Consider the following 22046-nt stretch of genomic DNA (forward strand, 5'->3'; position numbering starts at 1 on the left):
ATTCAGCAAGCAAAATAGACAAAGATCCCTATCCTCAATCTGTAACTACATTCTAGAAGAGGAGGCAGAATATAAAATAATAACTGTATAGCATATTAGGAAGTGATAAGTGCTAGAGAGAAGGAAAAAAGCAGTGGTGTAAGGGAGATGGCGTGATACATTATAAGAACCAAAAAAGAGGTAGGGGAGTTAGCCATTCAGATGCTTGAGGGCAGTCATAGGGAAGAGGCTGACACAGAGGCCCTAAGATGGAAGCATATCTAGATGGAATCTTGGAAATGACAAGATTAGTGTGGTGGGAGCAAGAGGAGAAGGGATGAGAGAAAAGAACTTTTTTACTTTTAATCTAATGGGGAGTTACTGCAGGGTTTTGAGCAGAGGAGTAACATGTGTTAACTGATTTAAAAAGCATCACACTGGCTGCTGTATGAGACGGTATTAGGCAATGGTTGCAGATGAGAGACCAGTTAGGAGACTTATATAATCCAATAGTAGCAAGTACTCAATAATACTTGTTGTCCAAGTGACCCTGGGCTGGTCCTCTTGATCTTGGGGTTGTGAGTTCGAGCCCCACATTGGGTGTGTAGATTACTTTAAAATAAAATTGTCCAAGTCTCAATAAATAATAAATAAATAAAATCTTTAAAATCTCAACCTCACAACTCTGAGATCACGACTGCAGCAGAAATCAAGAGGCAGACTCCCAACGAACTGAGCCACTCAGGCACCCCAAAATTAATTTTTTTTAATTTTGTTTAAAGATTTTATTTTTAAGTGATCTCTACACCCAACATGGGGCTTGAACCCACAACCCCAAGATCAAGAGTCAAATGCTCTATAGATTTAGCCAGCCAGGCACCCCTAAAATTAATTTTTAAAAGTTTGTTGAAGAATTAATGGTGCCCACAAGCATACATTTCTTCATTTATTCAATGAATAGTTACATAGCACTTACAATGTGAATGAGACAGATATTATCCTTGCCCTCATGGAGCTTACAGCCTGACAGAGACAAACAAAATATATATAAATGAGCAAATCCTAATTGAAAAGTGTGATTTGTGCCTAAAAGGGAAAGAAAGGGTACTGTAAGAAAAATGGAGTGGAAGAGGCCTTCTTCAGGTTGGCAATATAGTAGAGGTAAAGCGTGCAAATTCCAGCACCAGGTGGCCAGAGTTTAAGTCCAGGCTCTATTGCTCATAGTGTGACTTCGTAAAGTTATTAATCCTTCCTATGCTCCAGTTTTTCCGGCTTCTATATGGAGATAATAACTGTCATCATATTGTATGCAGATGATAAGAATAGCACTTAGCTTATAGGCCTGTACTGAGGTTTAATAAAGTTAGAATATAGGAAGGGCTTAAACAATATCATGTACAGACTGAATGCAATGTGAATGTTAGCTTTTAGTATTATGTGGACAGGAAAGGCCTTTCTGAAGAGACGACATTTAAGATTTTAGGGAATAAAAGTATAAGGATAGTATGTTCAGAATTTCTTGGAGAAAAAATTCCAAATGAGGAGAAGATGCTATTGTTTTTGACTTTTTAAAAATTATTATTACACTCCTGTTTAGAAAGCTGGCAATTCACTTTTCAGCTTTGAACCTCAGTAACTGGGAATTAATCCTACTCAAGATACCTTCTCAGAACTGGGAAGGAAGGCAAGTAAGGAGATGGACATGACCATTCTTTACAAATTATAATATGCTTGAAAGGGAGATGTCATCAGCATCATTGCTTCCTTTGCTGATAAGTCAGTGAACAGGTAGGTAATGAAAGTGGATGATATCCCCTTCCAGCGAAAACAGGTGGCAGGCCTCACATTACCAAACCATCTGGTAAACTTCTCCTGTAGCCCCACCTCATTCAGTAAACCTCACTCTTGATATACACAGCAGAGAGATATAAGGGAAGCATCCTTCAGAGTGTTGGGTGACCTCTTAGAAGAGGTGATAGACACATTGGTCATTTATTTTGGAAACTTGCTGACTGGAATGTATTCTTAGTCTTCCTTGGGCAAAGGAGAAAATCTAGGCTCCTGGTTCTGCCATTTATGTAGGCTAATCATTTTAGGTTCTCTGGGCCTCCATTTTCATTTTGAAAATAGATCTCAAAAGTTCCTTGCAGCAATTTCTGAAATGTGATTTCTAGTGTAAAGCATAGGTCTCACAAAGAAAATCGTCACTCTTTTGCCCACAAACCTCTCCCAGTTTTTCTTATGTGCAAGTCCAGTTTGGCATCTTGAAATGGAGCTAGCCAAAAGACACAGCGTCCATCAGAGCATTCTGCAGCTCTGAGCAGAATTCTCCGTCTAGATATGCATGGACATATGGCAGAGCCAAACTAGTCTTAGTTTTCTTTCCTAAAGGAGAGCAGAATTACTGAATACTCCCCCCCCCTTTTTTTAAAGATTTTATTTATTTGAGAGAGAAGAAACAGGGATAGCAAGAGAGAACGTGAGCAGGGAGAAGGAGAAGCAGGCTCCCTGCTGAGCTGGGAGCCCACCACAGTGCTTGATCTCAGGACCCTGGGATCATGACCTGAGCTGAAGGCAGACGCTTAACCAACTGAGCTACCCAGGTGCCCCCAGAATTACTGAATACTCCTAAAATCCTCTGTGGCACACAGCAATGGAGATTTTTCCATGAATGTAGGAACTCACAAAGACTCCAGGTGTTTGAAAAAGGATATTTGACCAGTGAGGAGAGCTGCAGGACTCAAATTCCACTTTGTCAATAAATTCCTGTTATAATTTCAAGAATTGGTATTCAAGGTATTACTATCTCCATTCTAGAGATGAGGAAACTGGGGGTCAGAGAAGTTAATGGACTTGCCAAATGTCAGAGTTACATGGTTAGTGCTGGAGCCTGGATTTGAACCCAAGCATGTCTGTCTGGTTCCTACTGGAGTACCATGGCTCTATACTTGAGGGGCTCCTGTGGTCTCCTTCCTTAGCTTTTTCTTCTATTTCCTAGGACACAACAACTGGCTTCAGTCTTCCTAAATGATTGTGGGGTTCACTGGAACATAGACAAAGGTGAGCCACCTCTCCACTTTTGGGAAAGCTGCAGGGAACCTATGGTTATGGAGACCAGACGTAAGGTAAATGAGCAGTCAGGACTGGTGTCTGTCTAAACTCATTTATAGCTAGGAATAGCATTACACTCTACAGAAGACCAATCCTGTGCCAGCTACTGGGCACTGAGCACTTTTTATTCATTAGCTCGTGTATTCCCCACCATAACCTTGTGACCAAAATCTTATTAGCTCCATTTTACAGATGGGTGACACTGAGGCCCAGAGAAAAGTAACTTCCCCAAGAATACTCTCATTGATGAACCTTTTATTCCTTGCACTTTTTGCAAATGTACCTAGTTATTTTTCTGTTTAATCTTCCTTCTCTCTCTCTCTTTAAGTTAGACTGTACAGTCCAGGAGGCCAGGGGCCACATTTGGTTCAGCATAGTGCCTGCCATAGTTACAAACGCTAATTATGGAATGAGTCAGCTGTGTACGGCGCCAAAGGTTGAAGTGGCCTAAGGATCGCGCAGGGAGATTTCACACCTAGGAAAGCATCTTCAACTCTCCCTTTCTCAAAAAACATTTCCAACAGCCGCTGGAACTGAGAATACCCTAGCCCTGCTGCCGAAGGAATGTGGGTCGTCCAAGTGGGCGCCCAACCCCCGGCATTTCGCTTGTCAATCGTTTCCAAGTAGTCCTGGCTTATTTACTCCGCCGGGGAGGAACAGCCCCAGGGACCGCCGCCCCGCTTCGTTTCCGAGACACGCACCGCCAGGCCAACGCTCCGGGAGGGGAGGAGCTCCCCCGGTCGCGTTCCTCGGGCGCGCCCTGGAGGCCGAGTCCTGGGACCCGAGACCTGGAGAGCAGTTGGCCGCCGCGCAGTTCCGGGTCTGGGGGCGGGGCGAATGCCAGGACCCCGCCCATATTGGGGGCGGAGCCACAGCCCGGGACCGTCCTAAGCTGCGGCAGGTAATGCGGTCCGGGTCTGGGGTTCTCGGGTGGTGGGTCTCACGCTATCCTGGGCGGGGGTGGTCTCATCCTTTAGGGTAGTGGGCCCGGGCCGGGTGGAGACCCCTGGGGAGGGCGTGCTTGGACTCGGGCCCGGCCACACTGACGCAAAGGAACCAGCCTGTGCTCTCCCGACCCTGACTCCTGTCTTCTATCGCTGCCACGCGAGGATGCGACTGGGGGATGGGACTGCCAGGGGTAGCTGTAGGAAGTCCCCGCCCGTGCGAAGTTTACCCCACTGGGCTTTGGGTACAGCGGCCGGGGACTTAGGCCAGAGGTTGGATTTCTCAATTTATCTACCAAGAGTCTCATCCATTTTCTTCATTCACTCATTCCTCAGTTTTACTCTAAGCCGAGCCCATTGGTATGTTCTCTGAAAGAATCTGAGAGGCCCAGCTCCGTTGGAATTTAGTCTAGAGACCTTTAAATAGATAATCACATTCAGGGTGATCCCTGCAATGATGGTGGCTTGCTAGATAACCTTCAGAGGGAGAAGGAAGTAACTCGAGCATGTAAATAGAAAGCAACAAATCAGGGAAGGTTATACTGAGAAGGGGGGGACGTTTGAACTGGGCTTTGGAGGTTGACTGGGAGTTTCCTAGTTGCCTAGAGGGGAAGGGGACATTTCAGGTAGGGGTAGCGAAAGATCCAAGATATGAAAGGGCCTGCCGTGATAGAAACAACAAATATAGCAAGAATAGCTCACCATAGCAAGACACTGTGGAGCTGCGTTCCTGAGAAGAAGGTTGAGTCCAGGCTTTCAATGCCATGCTGAGGCCAGGGTTTATCCCAGAGTTCAGTATTTCTCAGCCTTTTAAAATATTTTATGTTTGGGATGCCTGGGTGGCACTGTCTGTTAATAAGCTTGGTTTCCAGCTGGGGTGGTGATTTCTGGAGTGGTGGGATCCAGACCCCCCCCCCCTCAATCAGGCTCCACACTGAGCTGGCTTGGGACTCTTTCTCCCCCTCCATCTGCCTCCCCCTCAAGCAAATAAATCTTTAAAAAATAAATTAAATAAAATATTTTATCTTTTGGAGTGCCTGGCTGGCTCGGTTGGAAGAAGGTGACTCTTGATCTCTGGATTGTGAGTTTGAGCCCTGTGTTTAGTGTAGAGATTACTAAAAGAAATAAACCTTAGGGGCACCTGGGTGGCTCAGTCGTTAAGCGTCTGCCTTCGGCTCAGGACGTGATCCCAGGGTGCTGGGATCAAGCCCTGCATCGGGCTCCTCCTCCAGGAGCCTGCTTCTTCCTGTCCCACTCCCCCTGCTTGTGTTGACTCTCTTGCTGGCTGTCTCTCTCTCTGTCAAATAAATAAATAAATAATCTTAAAAAAAAAAGAAAAAGAAAGAAATAAACCTTAAAAAAATAAATAAAACATAAAACATTTTATCTTTTGATGAGCGTGAACATTTTATGACCCCTGAAAAAAATTTAAGATTTTATTTATTTATTTGATAGAGAGAGAGAAAACACAAGTAGGGGGAGCAGCAGGCAGAGGGAGAAGGGAGAAGCAGGCTCCCTGCCAAGGAGAGAGCCCAAATCGAGGCTTGCTCGATCCCAGGACCCTGGGATCATGACCTGAGCTGAAGGCAGATGTTTAACTGACTGAGCCCCCGACGCACCCCCCCGAAAATGTTTTTAATTAAAAATCACAGACACACAGACAACTTTAGCCAAAAACTTCTATAATTGTGTTAATAAAGTTGTGTTATATTCGCCTCCCAAATATAAGTTTCTATCAAAGTGTTGGTAATGCTTGTTCAAATTAATCAGGCCCTAGAAAGTGGCACATCAAAAGGAAAGTTTTTAAGGAAGAAAGTGACCAGATCTGTTCTGTGTTTTAGGTGAAAGATAATCATAAATGTCTAAAAAGTGCCTTTCTTTCTTATGCATAGGACACCATGAAGCTGCTGCCTGTCTTGGAGCCTGGAGACAAGCCCAGGAAAGCAACATGGTCTGTAAGGAAGGATTCAGACAGAGGAAAACATGAGTTTTTGTTTCATTTTAAGCAGTTTACTAACATGATTGATCATCTATAAAAAAGGGTAGAGATGAAACTGTCTGTAGTTGCTGGTAATTAGACTCAAACTGTCTGGAAAGGTCTTCCGAGGAAAGATCGTGGGGCAATAATTATCACAGAGCAGATGTTGATTTTGTTAAAATCCATTTACTAGGAAGAGTAAGGCACAGACCATCTGGCATCCGCAGCTCCAACACTGTGTCGTCCCTCAAGCTGTGACTCACTTTTAAGATTTTCAGGGAAGGGGATGTGGTTTAAACCGGCCTTACTGTTTCTTGGCTACTGGCTCAACCAACCCTTTATTCAACTAACACTGGCCTGACAGGGGCAGCTGCTGTGTGGGTGCTGAAGGAGCAAAGGTGAATAGTCTCGGCAGGTGTCATAGGGGCTGCACTGAGCAGGTGATGGTGAGGAAATGTGGTCAGTACTGAAGCAGGGCTCACAGAAGACTGTAGGGAGGAGGCAATGCTTATGTAGGACCTTGGAGGAAGGTCTTCCAGTTTGGCTTCCCTGCATCCACTCTTGCTCTCCAGCCAGCATAAATCTGATCCTGGCATTCCCTGGTTTAAAACCCTTTTGTGCCTCTCTGATCTCTCTTTTTTATAAAGATTTTATTTATTCATTTGAGAGAGAGAGAGTGTGAGCACACCAGCAGGGGGGAGGGAGAGAGGGAGAAGGAGAAGCAGACTCCCTGCTGAGCAGGGAGCCCAACACAGGGCTCGACCCCAGGACCCTGAGATCATGACCGGAGCGGAAGGCAGATGCTTAACCGACTGAGCCACCCAGGCGCCCCTTGTGCTGCTTTGATCTTAAGATAAAAACCAGAGGGGCGCCTGGGTGGCACAGAGGTTAAGCATCTGCCTTCGGCTCAGGGCGTGATCCCGGCATTATGGGATCGAGCACCACATCAGGCTCCTCCGCTATGAGCCTGCTTCTTCCTCTCCCACTCCCCCTGCTTGTGTTCGCTCTCTCGCTGGCTGTCTCTATCTCTGTCAGATAAATAAATAAAAGTCTTTAAAAAAAAAAAAAGATAAAAACCAGAGTCCTTAAAATGGCCCGCTGGACCTTGCATGATCTGTCCCTGCCTGTCTTTCCAACCTCAAGTACCCTAACTCATCCTTTGTTCTCTTTCTGTTCTTTAACATGCCTTGCACTGCAAACTCTGGTACTGTGTGTGCTGGTCTCTTCCTGGGTCACTCTTTCCCTCATGTTTCATCCCTCCCTTTGCCCAGCTAACTTCTACTCATATTTCAGAGCTCAGTTCAAATGGTGCTTCTTCAGGAAGCCTTCTCTGACCACCTCCTTCTCCCACCTCTCCTTATATAGGGTAAGGTCCCCTTAGGATATGTTGTCATACAATATATCCCTTGTACTCCTTTACAGAAAAATTAAAATAAAATGGATATTTGTGAAATTATCCGTTTAATGTTTCTCTTCCCAACTAGTCTGTAAGGGCTCTGGAGGCAGGAACTTTTTGTCTTATTCACCATGTGTCTGGGTAGCTGTGTGCTCTTGGGTAAGTTGTTTAACCTTTCTAAGTCTTGGGCCGTCGGTGGTAAAAAGAAGGGGTTTTGTGCAGATTAAGGGAAACCCAGGATTATAACGAAGTTAGCAGCAGGCATGGTACATTGTTAGTAATCATTCAGGTGATAATAGGATATGTGAATCTGGTTATCAGAAGAGAGATCTGGAAAAGAAATAGAGACTTGGAAATCACTGATGGATACATAGGTGGGTGGTAGCTGAGACCATCAGTGCAGGTGAACTTGCTAGGGTGAGCGAGCGTGGACTGAGAAGGGAAGAGAATCCAGGGGTACTAATGCTGAGGAGACAGCTGGTGGGAGAGGAGTGAGAGCAAGAAAATGGAAAAGAGCAGCCAGAAAGATGGGTAAAGAACCAAAAGGAAGGGATGTGGGGAAGCAGGTAAGGAGAAAGTTACGAGGAGGAGGGAAGAGTCAGGACTACCAAATGCCAGAGAGGTCTAACGAGACAGGGCCTGAAAAACAGCTACAGAATTTTATTTTCCAACCAGGAAGTTTGAAGTATGTTTTTATAGTCAGCGTTCAGAATGCCTTTAGAGAATGGTATGGATGGATCCTGTATTTGATTTTTTCAGAGTCCTAGCTCTGGCTTCCATCAGGTCAAGCTTTATGAATAATCTGGGAAAGCTCTTAAAATCAGTACATTCTGGAGAATGTTACTTGACAATGCATCGCGGGCTAGTGGCAAGAGCGTTAGGGCTGTAGGTTCCTATGTGAGTGCACCTGAAGTTCCAGCCACCATTTACTGAGGCCTTCCCTGCACTGTTACAAGACCTCGTCTTACCCTTCCCAGGTAAGAACTACTGCCATCCTCAGTTTACAAATGAGGAAACTAAGGAAGGTTTAGAAAGGTTAAATGACTTCCGAAGGTCACACATCTCGAAAGCAGCTGACTGGGGGCTTGAACCTGGTCTGCCTGAATTCAACCATGCTCATGACTCCCATCTCGTGCCAGGACACACCACGGAACTTTTCTGGGTGTCAGTTTCCCTGTCTACCCAATGGGGACAATTACTAGTCCAGTGTATCCCCATTAGGTTAACATGAGACGAAAGTAGTGACAAAACTGAAAAGGCAAAGGTTATGTGCAAATGGAAGGTACTATGATGAATCAGGGAAATAGTGCTTTGCTGGATACAACTTAAAGTGTGTGTGTGTGTGTGTGTGTGTGTGTGTGTGTGTGTGTAAGAGCCCTCATTCTGGGGGTATTTCACGAGGAGTGGAAAAAACACACCGCTGCGTGGGTCTCCTGAATCCATCCTCCCTTTGGCAGGTACACCTTGACCCCCCCTGGAGACAACCCCTGTGCTCGGGTTGGCCACAGCTGTTCATATTTACCCCCAGTCGGTGATGCCAAGAGAGGGAAGGTCTTCATTGTTGGGGGAGCAGATCCAAACAGGAGCTTCTCGGATGTGCACACCATGAATCTGGGTAAGACCAGCAGCTGCGGGGCGGGTGCCCTGTGGCCAGAGAGCAGAGCTTGTGCTATTGGCCATGACCAGAGTATTTGTAAGAACACCAGTTCAGACCAGATAGCAGGGTTCTCCTCCCAAGAAAATGAACATCACTGAGAAGTCCCTAAGCTCTCAGCAGACCTCTGGAACACATGCACCCAACCAATACCTTCTTTTTGGGGGGGTGGGGGTCACAGAGTCTGTTTAGAGCCCTGGACATCCAACCATTCCTTCATCAGATATTCCTCCGGGAGACATCGATGGCCCCACCTCCTTTTCCATCCACGTATCTAATTAGTCACCAAGTCCTAAGTTTCTCTATCCTCTTCCATGTCTGTCCATTTCCCCTACTACTACTGCAGTCCAAGCATTATTACTTCTCCCCTAGACAGTCCAATAGCCTCTTCCTGTTGTCTTCCTGTTGTCTCCCTTCCTGTTGTCTTCCTCTGGTCTCTCTGCTTCCAAGTTTACCCATGTACAGTGTATTTTCTATACCTAGCCAGAGAGTATTTTCTAAAATACAAATCTGACCATGTCACTCCCACCTTTCAAGCCATTCCCAACTCATTTCTTGGCTCTCCCAAGCCCGCATTTGCTACACTGAGTATCCTTCAGTCCCTTGGACATGTCTGAATCTCTGGTCTCCCAGCCTTTGCACATACTGTTCTCTCTGCTTGGAAGGCTCTTCCCTTTCCTTATCACCTGGCTACTGTTCATCTTTCAGATCTCAGATTAACCGTCACTCCCATCAGGAAGCTTTCCCTGATACTTCTGGACTGGTTTAGGCACCACCACTGGAAAGGAGAACCATTCTGTTTTCCTTCTCTGCTCGTACCTCTCCTCTCCACACTAGTCTCAATATTTCATTTCTGGTCCCCAAATGTCTGGGGATATTTCCCCACAGCAAGCAATTCTGAGTGTCCTACAGCTCAATTCAGTTATGACAAGATCCACCTGGATTTAGCATCCGATCCCATACGACTCTCCCACCCCTTCCCCACTCCAGACACTACCCGCAAGTTCAGCTTGCTGCCTGTGCTTCTGACCTACCAGCTATAAATCAGAGATTCCCATGATCCCCTCCTCGGGTTCCATTAACTTGCTAGAGTGGCTCACTGGGGAAAATAGTTTACTTACTAGCTCGCTGGTTTATTTTAAAAAGATATAATTCAGGAACAGCCAGAGGGAAGAGACGCGTAGGGCGAGGTATGGGGGAAGGGCACAGAACTTCTATACCTTCTATGGTGCACCGTCCTCCCAGCACCTCCATGTGTTTACCCACCTGGATGCTCTCTAAACCCCTTCTTCTGGGTTTTTCTGGAGGCTTCTTTACACAGGCATGATTGATTAAATTAATGGCCTTTGGTGATTGATTCAACCTCTACCCCTCTACCTTTCCCAGAGGTAGGGGTGGGAGGCTGGGGCTGAAAGTCCCAAACTTCTAAATCATATGGCTGGTTCCCCTGGCAGCTAGGCCCCATCCTTAGGGCTTTCCAGAAGTCACCTCATAAACATAAACCCAGGTGTGGTTGACAGGGGCTTGTTACATAAGACACCTTTTCAAACTTATAATTTGGGAAATTCCAAGGGTTTTAAAAGCTCTGTGCCTGGAACGGACAAAGATCACATATCTGTTTCTTAATATAAATCACAATGTCACAACCCGCCCTCTATATTTCCATAGTATTCTGTACTTTCCCATTCTTATCCCCCTTCACAGCTCTTATCACATGTGATTGTTTCTTGTCTGTCTTCCCCACAAGAGTGTAAACTCCTTGGAAACAAGGAACATAGTTACATTATTCATCATTATATCCCCAGCCACTACCATAGTGCCTGGTACAGAGTAGGTGCTTTTTAATTAATTAATTAATTAATTAACTTTTTTTTAGACAGCGCAAGTGAGCGCACCAACAAGGACGGTAGAGGGGCAGAGAGAGAGGGAGAGAGATTCTTTAAGCAGGCTCCATGCTCTGAACACAGAGCCCCATGGAGGGCCTGATCTGTCTCTGAGATCATGACCTGAGCCGAAATCAAGAGTTGGTTGCTTAAACGACTAAGGCACCCAGGCGCCCACAGAGTAGGTGCTTTTTAAGTATTTGGGTAGATAGATGGATGGATGAATGAATGAATGAATGAAGAAGGAATGAATGGCGACCACTCTGTACTATACACAATGAGCAGAAGAAAACCAGTGGCCCACATACACGTTTTGTTAGGTCCATGCTACTTTGCCGTTATCGCTTTAATCTAAGTTGTTCGCCAACCAAATGTGTAAGGGTCTACATATAAAGATGGAAATGGTTTGGCTTCTCCTGATAATTTTGGGAGATCTGACATCAGCAGGCCTGCATGTCTACATGGCAACAGTCGAGATGCCGCCTCTCAGTGGGGTTCTCATCCCCCAATTTGCCACGTTCCCTCCTACGTAGGCATTTGAATTTCTACACCCAGCGCTAGGAAACCAGAGGCAAGTGAAATCTCTTCCAGCCCTCAAGAAACTCACTGTCTGGTTCACGTACATCTTTGGTGGGACCTAGTACTAGCTTTGTGACCCTGGCTAACCCGTCTAACTCCCCCACCCCCACCCCGGGCTTCAGTGTCCTGAAAATGGGGATAATAACTTACTCCCCTTGGCGGTTGTAAACCTGTTTTAGCCAGAAATCGTTTAGTTGCAGGTAACAGAGACTCTCTTAAACTGGCAAAAAAATACAAATAAATAAAAAGGGAAGAATCCAAACATAGGAAATACAGCCTAGCCTCAGGAGAGAGCAGAAGCAGGAATTGGAAAGCCATCAAAATCCATCTACTCTCTCCCTCACTCTCTCTGGGGAGATCCACTTCTTTATGTAGATGTTTCTTTTTTCTCTTCTCCGTACTTTGACTTCAGCTGCTTCTCCACACATGATAGAAGAATCCAGAAATCTGTTTGAATTCCGGCTTCTCCAGAGAGAGGATCTGATTGATCCGTTTTGGGTCAAGTGACTACCTTTGACCCGATCAGCTGAAGCCAGAAAGTCAAGGTGTTGTCGTACAAACAGGTTTTTGGGATCTCTACCCCTGTGGTTGGGAGAGCGGGGGGAGTTTCCCTAGAGGAGGGTTTCTGGACTAGGCAGACAGTCCCTGAAGGTCTATAATAGAACTTTAGAATTTGACCATATTCCCTGCAAGTGACCTGATAGTTGTTCGCTTACGCTTTTGACCCTTTTCTCCTCACTGCCCTCCCCCAAGTCTGTCAACCGATAGAAGCAGTTGGCAGCTCCAGTGCAGGGGCTGAGTGAAGTGTCTTCTAGGAACTCACCGATGGGATTTGGCCGCCGCCGAGGGCCTCTTGCCCCGTTACGAGCATGCCAGCTTCGTTCCCTCTTGTGCACCTCATACCATCTGGGTGTTTGGAGGTGCTGACCAGTCAGGAAATCGAAATTGCCTACAAGTACTGAATCCTGGTAAGTAGCCAAAGGTTATTTTTAAATAATCTTTCTTTCTAAATAAAGAAATCCGGTTCCATCTCCCGGAGCAGAACTCATTTGGACTGTCCTGAATAATTCATTTAACTTTGCTGACCTCATAGAAAATAGGAATTTTGGGGGCGCCTAGGTGGCACAGCGGTTAAGCGTCTGCCTTCAGCTCAGGGCTCAGGGCGTGATCCCAGCGTTATGGGATCGAGCCCCACATCAGGCTCCTCCGCTATGAGCCTGCTTCTTCCTCTCCCACTCCCCCTGCTTGTGTTCCCTCGCTGGCTGTCTATCTCTGTCGAATAAATAAATAAAATCTTTAAAAAAAAAAAAAAGAAAATAGGAATTTTTATTTTTTATGATTTTTTAAAGAGTTTATTTATTTATTTGAGAGAGAAAGTGAGAGAACATGAGCGGGGGAGAGGACTAGAGAGAGAGAGGGAGAAGAAGGCTCCCCGCTGAGCAGGGAGCCCGATGCGGGGCTCATCCCAGGACCCTGAGACTATGACCTGAGCCGAAGGCAGACCCTTAACTGACTGAGCCACCCAGGCGCCTGAAAATAGGAATTTTAACTTCTAGCAGAATCTGAAAATAACAGAATTAACATCCTCCAACCCCCACCCCCCACCTCATAACATGTACAATTATCAACTTCTTAAAAGCCAAAGCTGGAAGAAACTTCAGAGAACAGCTATGCCAAGTGGGTGACCCAGGTCCAGGCACACTCCAACGACTGAGTCAGTGACTAAGCCAGCCTAGAACCTGTCACCTAGGTCAGGGGGTCTCACATGGGGGCGATTGTGTCCCCCAGAGGACATCTGGACACATTTTTGGCGATCGAGCTTGGGTTGTAGGGGGTTGCTACTGGCATGTAGTGGGCAGAGGCCAGAGATGCTGCTGTCCGTCCTGTAATACACAGGACAGCCCCCCCATAACAGCGCATTATCTAGTCTCAAATGCCAGTAGTGCCGAAGTTAAGAAACCCTGACCTAGATTCTCCTGTTACGTTTCTTTTAGCCAAACAGTGCAAAGTTCCTGCCCAGTGTCGCTGGCAGTTTTATCAGAGATGAAGCAGTTTAGGAACATCTCTTCTGAGAGGATGTTCCTGAACCACCCATGGGAGGTGCACTTGTCTTTTTGTTAAAAATTGAAGTTAAAAATTTTTTGTTGTTTTCTCTTTGTAAATATAATTCATTGTAAAATACTTGAAAAGCATAAAGTGGACAAAAGACATCCACAATCCTGTGACATTCAGGCTACTGATAACCTCTCTGTGTACTTCCTTTCTTTTATTTCTCTGTATTTTTGTAAGCCTGAGTTCATGCTGTTTCACCCCTACACTATTGTGCCTTTTTCCTTTTAATTTCATAATTACTACAGAAATGGTTTCCTATTAACTTTGCTTTAACATCACTTTTAATGGCTGCATGATACTCCATTTTTGTGATAGTACCATAATTTAGTTTGTTTTCAGATTTTTGCCATTATAAATCACAAAGAGTGAACATCTTTGTTCAGAAGTCATTGACAATTATTTGCTTAGAATTCATGCCCAGGGGCGCCTGGGTGGCACAGCGGTTAAGCGCCTGCCTTTGGGTCAGGGCGTGGTCCCGGCGTTATGGGATCAAGCCCCACGTCAGGGTCAGGCTCCTCCGCTATGAGCCTGCTTCTTCCTCTCCTGCTCCCCCTGCTTGTGTTCCCTCTCTCGCTGGCTGTCTCTATCTCTGTCAAATAAATAAATAAATAATCTTAAAAAAAAAAAAAAAAAGAATTCATGCCCAGAATTAAAAAGACCAAGTAAAACACTATGAACTTTAAGGCTTTTGATACATGCTACCCAGTTGTTCTCCAGAGTTTTCCAACTGCTCCTCTCTCTGTATTTAATAGTGTATTTTCACTCCTGACTGGCACTGAATTTATCTTTTCTTTTTTTATAAGATTTTATTTATTTATTTTTTATTGGGGCTTGAACTCACAACCCTGAGGTTGAAAATCGCATGTTCCGGGGCGCCTGGGTGGCACAGCGGTTAAGCGTCTGCCTTCGGCTCAGGGCGTGATCCCGGCGTTATGGGATCGAGCCCCACATCAGGCTCTTCTGCTGTGAGCCTGCTTCTTCCTCTCCCACTCCCCCTGCTTGTGTTCCCTCTCTTGCTGGCTGTCTCTATTTCTGTGGAATAAATAAATAAAATCTTTAAAAAAAAAAAAAATCGCATGTTCCACCAACTGAGCCAGCCAGGCACCCCTGAATTTATCTTTTATTTTTAAAGATTTTATTTATTTATTTGACAGAGAGAGACAGCCAGCGAGAGAGGGAACACAAGCAGGGGGAGTGGGAGAGGAAGAAGCAGGCTCCCAGCGGAGGAGCCTGATGCGGGGCTCGATGCCAGGACTCTGGGATCACGCCCTGAGCTGAAGGCAGATGCTTAACGACTGAGCCACCCAGGCGCCCCTGAATTTATCATTTTTAAACACTGCTAATTTGATAGGCTAAAAAACTTGTATCTAATTATTTAAATATGCATTTTGTTAACGATTGGCAACCTGGACATTTTTCATATGACAGTCAACTCTTGCCCAGTGCTCTCTGAGTAAGATGCTTGTTTGCAAGCATTCTGTCATGTTGGGATAGTCATAGTTCTTACCTTGTTAAGTTTGGCAAGGATTTTAGTTTTTTCAATATCTGGCACACAGTTAACGCTCGATAATTGTTGTTGTGGTTGATGTAGCTTTGGTTTGGCAGATGGAAATCAGTTCTGGATCCCTGGCCTTTTGATTTTCAATGGTGGCATCCATTTGAATAAAATACAGAGAATTTGGAAAGCCTCTGTCAGAGGGGTTGATTTTCTACCAGATCCCTTTTCTCCTAGAAAGTATAATTTGACACCATGCCCAAGAAATAGGAAAAATGTGAATTGTTAGCTATTTTGTTACTAAGGCCAGTCTGTCAAATGGCTTAACTCCTTTGTGGTTGTTTTGAAAATCTTCTGATCCTAGAGGCTACGCACCTTCTAACTCCACCTAAGAGCCAAAAGCTCTCCAAGATCCATAGCTCTAGAGAGGATTACGTTTTGCTTTGGATATAGGCTGAGACTTCTTCCGTCTCCAGGTTCATGTTTGAGTCCCATACACGCTTCCTGTAGCACTCTGTATGCTGAATGAAGACCTTTACAAAAGGCACAGAATTTCCTAGGCAAGAAATAATTCCTGGTGTGTTGTGGTGGCGCGAGTGTGGGAGTCTTGACAGATCTGAGTTCAAACCTCTGCTCTGCCTTTCACAAGTGCTGTGATCTGGCAGTGGTGGGGGTGGGGGGTGGGGAGGATTTAAATTTTCTGAGCTTCAGTTCTCTCATCTGCAAAATGAGGATACTTTCCAAACACCTCCTGGAGTTGAGTGGGGACGACAGGCAGAATGCAAAGGACAATGATTCTGCACAAGGAAGGTGCTCAGTTAATGCATCTGTTTCTATAAAACTCGTGCTCCATTCTAAAAAGAGAGAAGCTTCTTTGCAGGTGGTTAATTTTTATTCTCAAGTCAGAAGAGTGGAAAATACGTAGATCTTGGTGTTATCAAAATGGAATCTGAATCCCAACTCAGCCATTTATTAGCCATGTGACTTTATTTTATTTTAGACTTTATTTTTTAAGTACATCTCTACATCCAACGTGGGGCTCACATTCACAACCCCAAGATCAGGAGTTGCACACTCCACCGACTGAGGCAGCCAGGTGCCCCTAGCCACGTCACTTTAAACAAATGACTTCATCTGTCTCTGCTTCGATTCCCTTATCTGTAAAAATCTGAAACTAATATTTACTTAGCACGTACTATTTAGAAGGAGCTATTATTATTACTACTGACACTGTGATTGCTTTGTCTATTTTCTTTTAATGGCCATGGCCACATATTCTGGGAAATTTGGCACATTTAGTTCTAGCCTCTAGTGGGGAGAATTTTAGCAGATGCTGGGCTCCCCTGAATGGGCCCAGGGTAGTCCGCAAAGGAGAAGAGTGTTCAGAGAGGATGTTTGAAGGAAGATCTCGAAAAACAAGTCGACCTCATTCTTAATCGTGTGTGTGACTTTTCAGTCTTGGGGATTTGACTCAATCTGGAAAAATTCTCAGGATCCCCTGCTACCCCTCCTTGACTTCGCTGGCACGAGAACCCTGCCTAGACCTCTGCTGTCCCCGTTGGGGTTGGGGGTGTGGAAGGTAACCCTGCCTAGCCTCAGAGTCAAGATCAGAGGTCCATCAGTCTGGATATTTTAGGTGCCTGCCTTCTTTCTCTGGACCAGAAACCAGGACCTGGACCGTGCCAGAGGTGACCAGCCCTCCACCATCCCCAAGAACATTCCACACATCCTCTGCAGCCATTGGAAACCAGCTGTATGTCTTTGGGGGCGGAGAGAGAGGCGCCCAGCCCGTGCAGGATGTGAAGCTGCATGTGTTTGACGCAAGTATGGACTGGCGGGCCCCTTAGGGCTGCCACTTACCAGGTCAGAGTCACCTGGGCCTACAGCTTACCTGATGTAGGAGGCAGAGGTTAGAAAATGACACTTTGTCTGAGTGTCTCACTTCTAGATGTCTTCGATGTGTCCCTGAGCTAATATCTTCCTCCCACAGCAACACGTGCATTTAAAAAGGTATAAATGACCAATTTAAAATATTTAAACCGTGTCATTAATAAAACAAAAAAAGTGTAAGTTTCCCACTTAGGCTTTCCTTCCCACTCCCCAAACAGAGGGAAACACTCTTAGCAGTTCCTGAGGTCTCCTTCCAGACTTGCCTATGCATTTATAAATCACACATATACGTGTAAATGGACATTTATGAATTTTCTATGAATTTTGAAATGATATAGAAACTTGAAAACACATACATGGGATCTAATTATAGATACAGTTCTACAACTTACTTTTGCTGGTGAGGGGTGAGGCTAAATCTCAGTAGTTGAAAGCAAGCATTTTGCAGCCACCTAACCTGGACTCAGGACCAGATCTGACACATACTTTCTGTATTACTTTTGGCTTGTTAATCTCGCTAGGTCTTAGGTCGCTCATCTGTAGAATAGAGATAGTCATAGTGCCTACTAAAAAGAGCTGGAAAGATTAAATGAGATAATGTGATACAGTGCGTAGTACAGTGCCTGGCATACAGGGTGCACCTCAGGAATACGTTATGAACCCTTCGTTTAATCACACATCACGGATGTCTTCTAAGCCAGCACCAATTTCCTTGCAGAGCATATCCTGTGGCTATTCCTTATTCATTCATGCATTTTCCTACTGATTGACTTTTTGCTGACAGTGTTACAGTGAACGTACACATTAATTTTTGTATGTGTTACAAACATTTATGTGGAGTTGATGCTGAGGAGTGGAATTACTCGGTGAAAATGATAGAAACATTGATTTTTATTTATTTTTTTATAATTTTTATTATGTTAGTCACCATACTTCGTTTTTGATGTAATGTTCCATGATTCATTATTTGCGCATAACACCCAGTGCATAGAAACATTTAGAATTATGAGACCTCTTGCCAGATTTTTGTGTAAGGAGCGTTTATTTGCATTTCTTCCTCTAACTAGTAGGCATTTATGAATAACAATTTACAAATAACATGGGCCAAAAATAGTTTTCATGTGTGTTTTTCACGAGCGATGCAGCCTTTCTTGGGAAGAGGCGATAAGCAAAATTTCCAACTTACAACATAAAATTGGAAGAATGAAAACACATCACAGTATGACTTTTCTCTTTCCTGAAAGAATGGGCTTTGCAAATCTTTTAAGGCAGTTTTAAAAATGTTAAATAATGGTGGTTTTGAAGACATGAAACTCTAAGGAATGAGGAAAAAAATGTATGTGTATATATATATGCATACTCTATACATGTATGTAAAATACTATCGCTTCCAAATTATTAACATCTCAGTGTGTTTCCAATCTTTTTTTTAAATAGCGGAGATGGAGTGCTGGGCTGGCTCAGTCAGCAGAGCATGGGACTTGTTGGGGGTAGAGTTTACTTAATAAAAATAAATAAAATTTAAAAAGATAGCGATAATTCTACATGCAATATTTGTAGCCTATGTTTTTCTCTTAAGCACTTCCCCTGTGACCATGAAGTCTTCAACATGTTTATCTGTTTGTTTTAAATAGGCTCCATTCCCACTGTAGGGCTTGAACGGACCCTGAGATTAAGAGTCGCGTGCTCTACTGACTAAGCCAGCCACGTGCCTCAATCTTCAACATTTTTAACAAATACATGGTACTCTATCTTGATTGTAGCAATAACAACCATTCACCCGTTGAAGCACCGAAGCTCTTTTCAGTTGTCTATTACAAACAATGCTGCGATGAATGTTTGTGCATAAGCCTATTTCAGATTATTTCAAATTGTATTCCTTCGAATAGTGGGGCTCCATGCACAACCGTCAGGCATGCCACAAACAGTAATTCTAACACAAACTCTCACGTGCGGAGTACTTCCTCCAAGCCTATGCCTTATGTACATCTCATTTAATCCATACTTTAACCCTGAGAGCTAGGTAGTATCTTTATCCCCATTTTACAGCTGTAAAAACTGGAGCTTAGGGAATTCACTGCTGCAAGGCCACAAAGTTATTCAGTGAAATGAGCAAGTTTTAACTCCACACCCTGTGTTCTAGCAGGCTCGGCTAACTTTAAAAGTAGTCCCCCCCCCCCCATGCTTCCAGCAAATCAATTAAAGATACTGTCTTGGAAAAGGAAGACTCTGAAGGCCTGTCACAGAAGAAGCAGACTCATTCTTTTGAACTCTGGGGCAGTTCCAGGTCTGAGCAAGGAATAGTTTCCTAATGCCCAGTGAAAGGGGCAGGCATGTAAGGTAGTGAATTCTCCAGCCCTGGAAGTGTTCAGGCAGACCTGGACTGGGTTGGCAAGTTGGAGTGACCGACGCCAAGGTCACTTTCTGCTTTGAACATCTCTGCTTGCTGGGAAGTGAAGCTTCGGTCTGTTTCTCATGTTCTTCCTAGCTTTTTCTTCTGATGTCAATGAATTTACTTTTCTAGACACTCTGACCTGGTCACAGCCAGAGACACTTGGAAAACCTCCATCCCCCCGGCATGGTCATGTGATGGTGGCAGCGGGGACAGAGCTCTTCATCCATGGAGGCTTGGCAGGGGACAAGTTCTATGATGATCTCCATTGCATTGATATAAGTAAGTAGGGTAGAGGGCATGGGGGCTTGTCTGCTTAAAATTAAATAAAATATGCTTTGATAGAATATAGCTTTGCTCATAAGTGTGGGTCACTTGGCCAGCCAGCAGAATCTTGGCTAGATTTCTGTCAAATGTGGCCTGAATAATAATAAATAATAATACCAATGAAAGCAATCCTGTTCTGAGTACTTGCTGTGGACCCAGCCTTTAATTATCTCTTCTGCTTCCAACAGCCCTGTTCTTTCATTAAAATTCATTATGCTTCGCATTCCCTGACTGGATTCCCTGGCTGGCATTAACCTTTAACCCTCTGCCCATGAGGGGCATGGACAACTTCAAGTGTGTCTGGAGGTTCGTGACCAGACTTGCCGCGCTAAATGGTTAAAAACACCAGGAAGAGGGTGAGGCACCCTCAACTGGGGTTTTAATGCATATTTTTAAAAAGACAGTTCTTTTTTTTTTTTTAAAGATTTTATTTATTTATTTGACAGAGATAGAGACAGCCAGCAAGAGAGGGAACACAAGCAGGGGGAGTGGGAGAGGAAGAAGCAGGCTCATAGCGGAGGAGCCCGATGCGGGGCTTGATCCCACAACGCCGGGATCACGCCCTGAGCTGAAGGCAGACGCTCAACCGCTGTGCCACCCAGGCGCCTCTAAAAAGACAGTTCTACTCGCTTGTGCTGAGGAACTACTTCCCGGCTATTTCTCTTCCTTTTCTACCCCGGTAGTTCTCTAAACCTAAAATCCAATAATATCATGCCTCATTTCAGTGCTTGTTTGTAAAGATGCTAATATCCTTGCAGAAGTAGGTCGGGAGCAGGTGCTTGAGGCAGCACATTACAGTGCAGAGAAGAGGTTCTAGCATCAGGCCTGAGTATCGTTCTAGCTGTGCCTTCTGCTCGCTGTGAGATCTTGCACAAGTGTTTCCCTCTTTGATTCTGTTTCTTCACCAGTAAAAGGAGAGTCGGCAGAAGGAATAGCAGTTTCAGAGGACAGTTGTGAGCAAGCATAATCTTTAAAGTGCCTAGCCAGCACTCACGAAGTTGCTTTCTAAGGAACTGCTAGTATTTGAAACGTGCACACACAGATACGGAACTCAACTCCTTCTGGGCTCCAAATTAGGAAATGGTGACAGTCACCAAAGATAATATCCTTTTATTCCGTGTACTCTGAAGACCACTTCTATCAGAATCACCTGAGATGCTTGCTAAAACTATAGAGTACTGAGCTCCTCCTCTCTTCCGGGACACCCAAACAGAATTTGAAGTTCCCCCAAATAATTTCTGTGCACACTAAACCTTGCTGTGTTACCTCTCAGAGTGCTTAGTGGACGACCTTCAGTGATTGGTTTGCACACTGCAGGAGTCTGACAGGTAAGGTGGAATCCGTATTCTAGGTCATGTTGCACCCGCTTTCTTTCTCTTGGCAGGTGACATGAAGTGGCAGAAGCTAAGTCCCACTGGGGCAGCTCCCACAGGCTGTGCTGCCCACTCAGCTGTGGCTGTGGGGAAACACCTGTATATCTTTGGAGGGATGACTCCCACAGGAGCACTGAATACAATGTACCAGTATCACATAGGTGAGCAGGGTCTTTAAGACAAATGTGACCATTCTTTGAAAAGTATCACAGTGCTTTGACTTTTCCCTCCACATCTAAATCCAAAGGAATGAAAACCAAACTTCTAGGGAATGACATCATGAAAGCAGTAACACTGCCATTAGTTTTGTTTTTTTGTTGTTTTTTTTAAGATTTATTTATTTTAGAGAGAGAGACAGCATGAATGGGAGGGGCAGAGGGAGAGGGAGAATCCCAAGCCGACTCCACACTGAGCCCAGAGCCGGACTTGGGCCTCGATCTCATAACCCTGAAAATAGGACCTGAGCCAAAACCAACACCTAACCAACTGCACCACCCATGCGCCCCAGATTTTTTTCTTCTTTTATTTCCTATTTCTGTTAGGGCTGATACAGCAATCACTGAGTATTTCTGGAAATTTCTTAACACAGAGCCTTTGTATGTCTTTTCTCTAACATAGAAAAGCAGCATTGGACTTTGCTTAAATTTGATACTTTTCTACCCCCTGGACGATTGGATCATTCCATGTGTGTCATTCCATGGCCGGTGATGTGTACTTCTGAGAAGGAAGATTCAAATTCTGTCACTCTGAACTGTGATACTGAGAAAGGGGATTCCACCGACAAAGGAGTGACCCAAGGTGGTGACTCACATGAGGAAAGTCAAACTGACACACTGCTCTGTTTTGTGTTCGGTGGGATGAATACAGAAGGGGAAATCTATAATGACTGTATTGTGACTGTAATTGACTAATAAATTCCACATTTTTATTAAA

The 22046-nt window shown here is 44.7% G+C and overlaps 1 protein-coding gene across 4 annotated transcripts; it reads left to right on the top strand.

The window, feature by feature from the left end:
- Window positions 1–3890: 3890 nt before the first annotated feature.
- On the top strand, window positions 3891–22046 carry RABEPK (Rab9 effector protein with kelch motifs). 4 transcript variants are annotated; one of them, XM_040631882.1, is made up of 10 exons: window positions 3974–3991; window positions 5927–5985; window positions 7497–7567; window positions 8168–8385; window positions 8866–9023; window positions 12340–12492; window positions 16794–16955; window positions 19546–19695; window positions 21125–21274; window positions 21732–22046. In XM_040631882.1, exons 5-10 carry the CDS (start codon window positions 9014–9016, stop codon window positions 22022–22024), a joined length of 918 nt encoding a protein of 305 aa, XP_040487816.1. In that variant the 5' UTR covers window positions 3974–3991; window positions 5927–5985; window positions 7497–7567; window positions 8168–8385; window positions 8866–9013; the 3' UTR covers window positions 22025–22046. The 4 variants fall into 4 exon arrangements, with proteins under 4 accessions (XP_008696996.1, XP_040487817.1, XP_040487816.1 ...); XM_040631883.1 differs by lacking the exon at window positions 7497–7567 and having other exon boundaries at window positions 3945–3991; XM_040631881.1 differs by having other exon boundaries at window positions 3975–3991; window positions 7497–8385.

Source organism: Ursus maritimus, unplaced genomic scaffold (assembly GCF_017311325.1).
Source record: "Ursus maritimus isolate PB19 unplaced genomic scaffold, ASM1731132v1 scaffold_17, whole genome shotgun sequence".
NCBI lineage: Eukaryota > Metazoa > Chordata > Mammalia > Carnivora > Ursidae > Ursus > Ursus maritimus.

What these genes read in the sequence shown, in the direction of transcription:
- RABEPK (XM_008698774.2), top strand. Translation starts at nt 5,933, where the DNA reads ATGAAGCTGCTGCCTGTCTTGGAGCCTGGAGACAAGCCCAGGAAAGCA. An exon ending in TGTGCACACCATGAATCTGG is followed by an intron (nt 9,024 to 12,339) that starts GTAAGACCAGCA and finishes AGTGTCTTCTAG; the next exon opens with GAACTCACCGATGGGATTTG. An exon ending in AATGTACCAGTATCACATAG is followed by an intron (nt 21,275 to 21,731) that starts GTGAGCAGGGTC and finishes TCTCTAACATAG; the next exon opens with AAAAGCAGCATTGGACTTTG.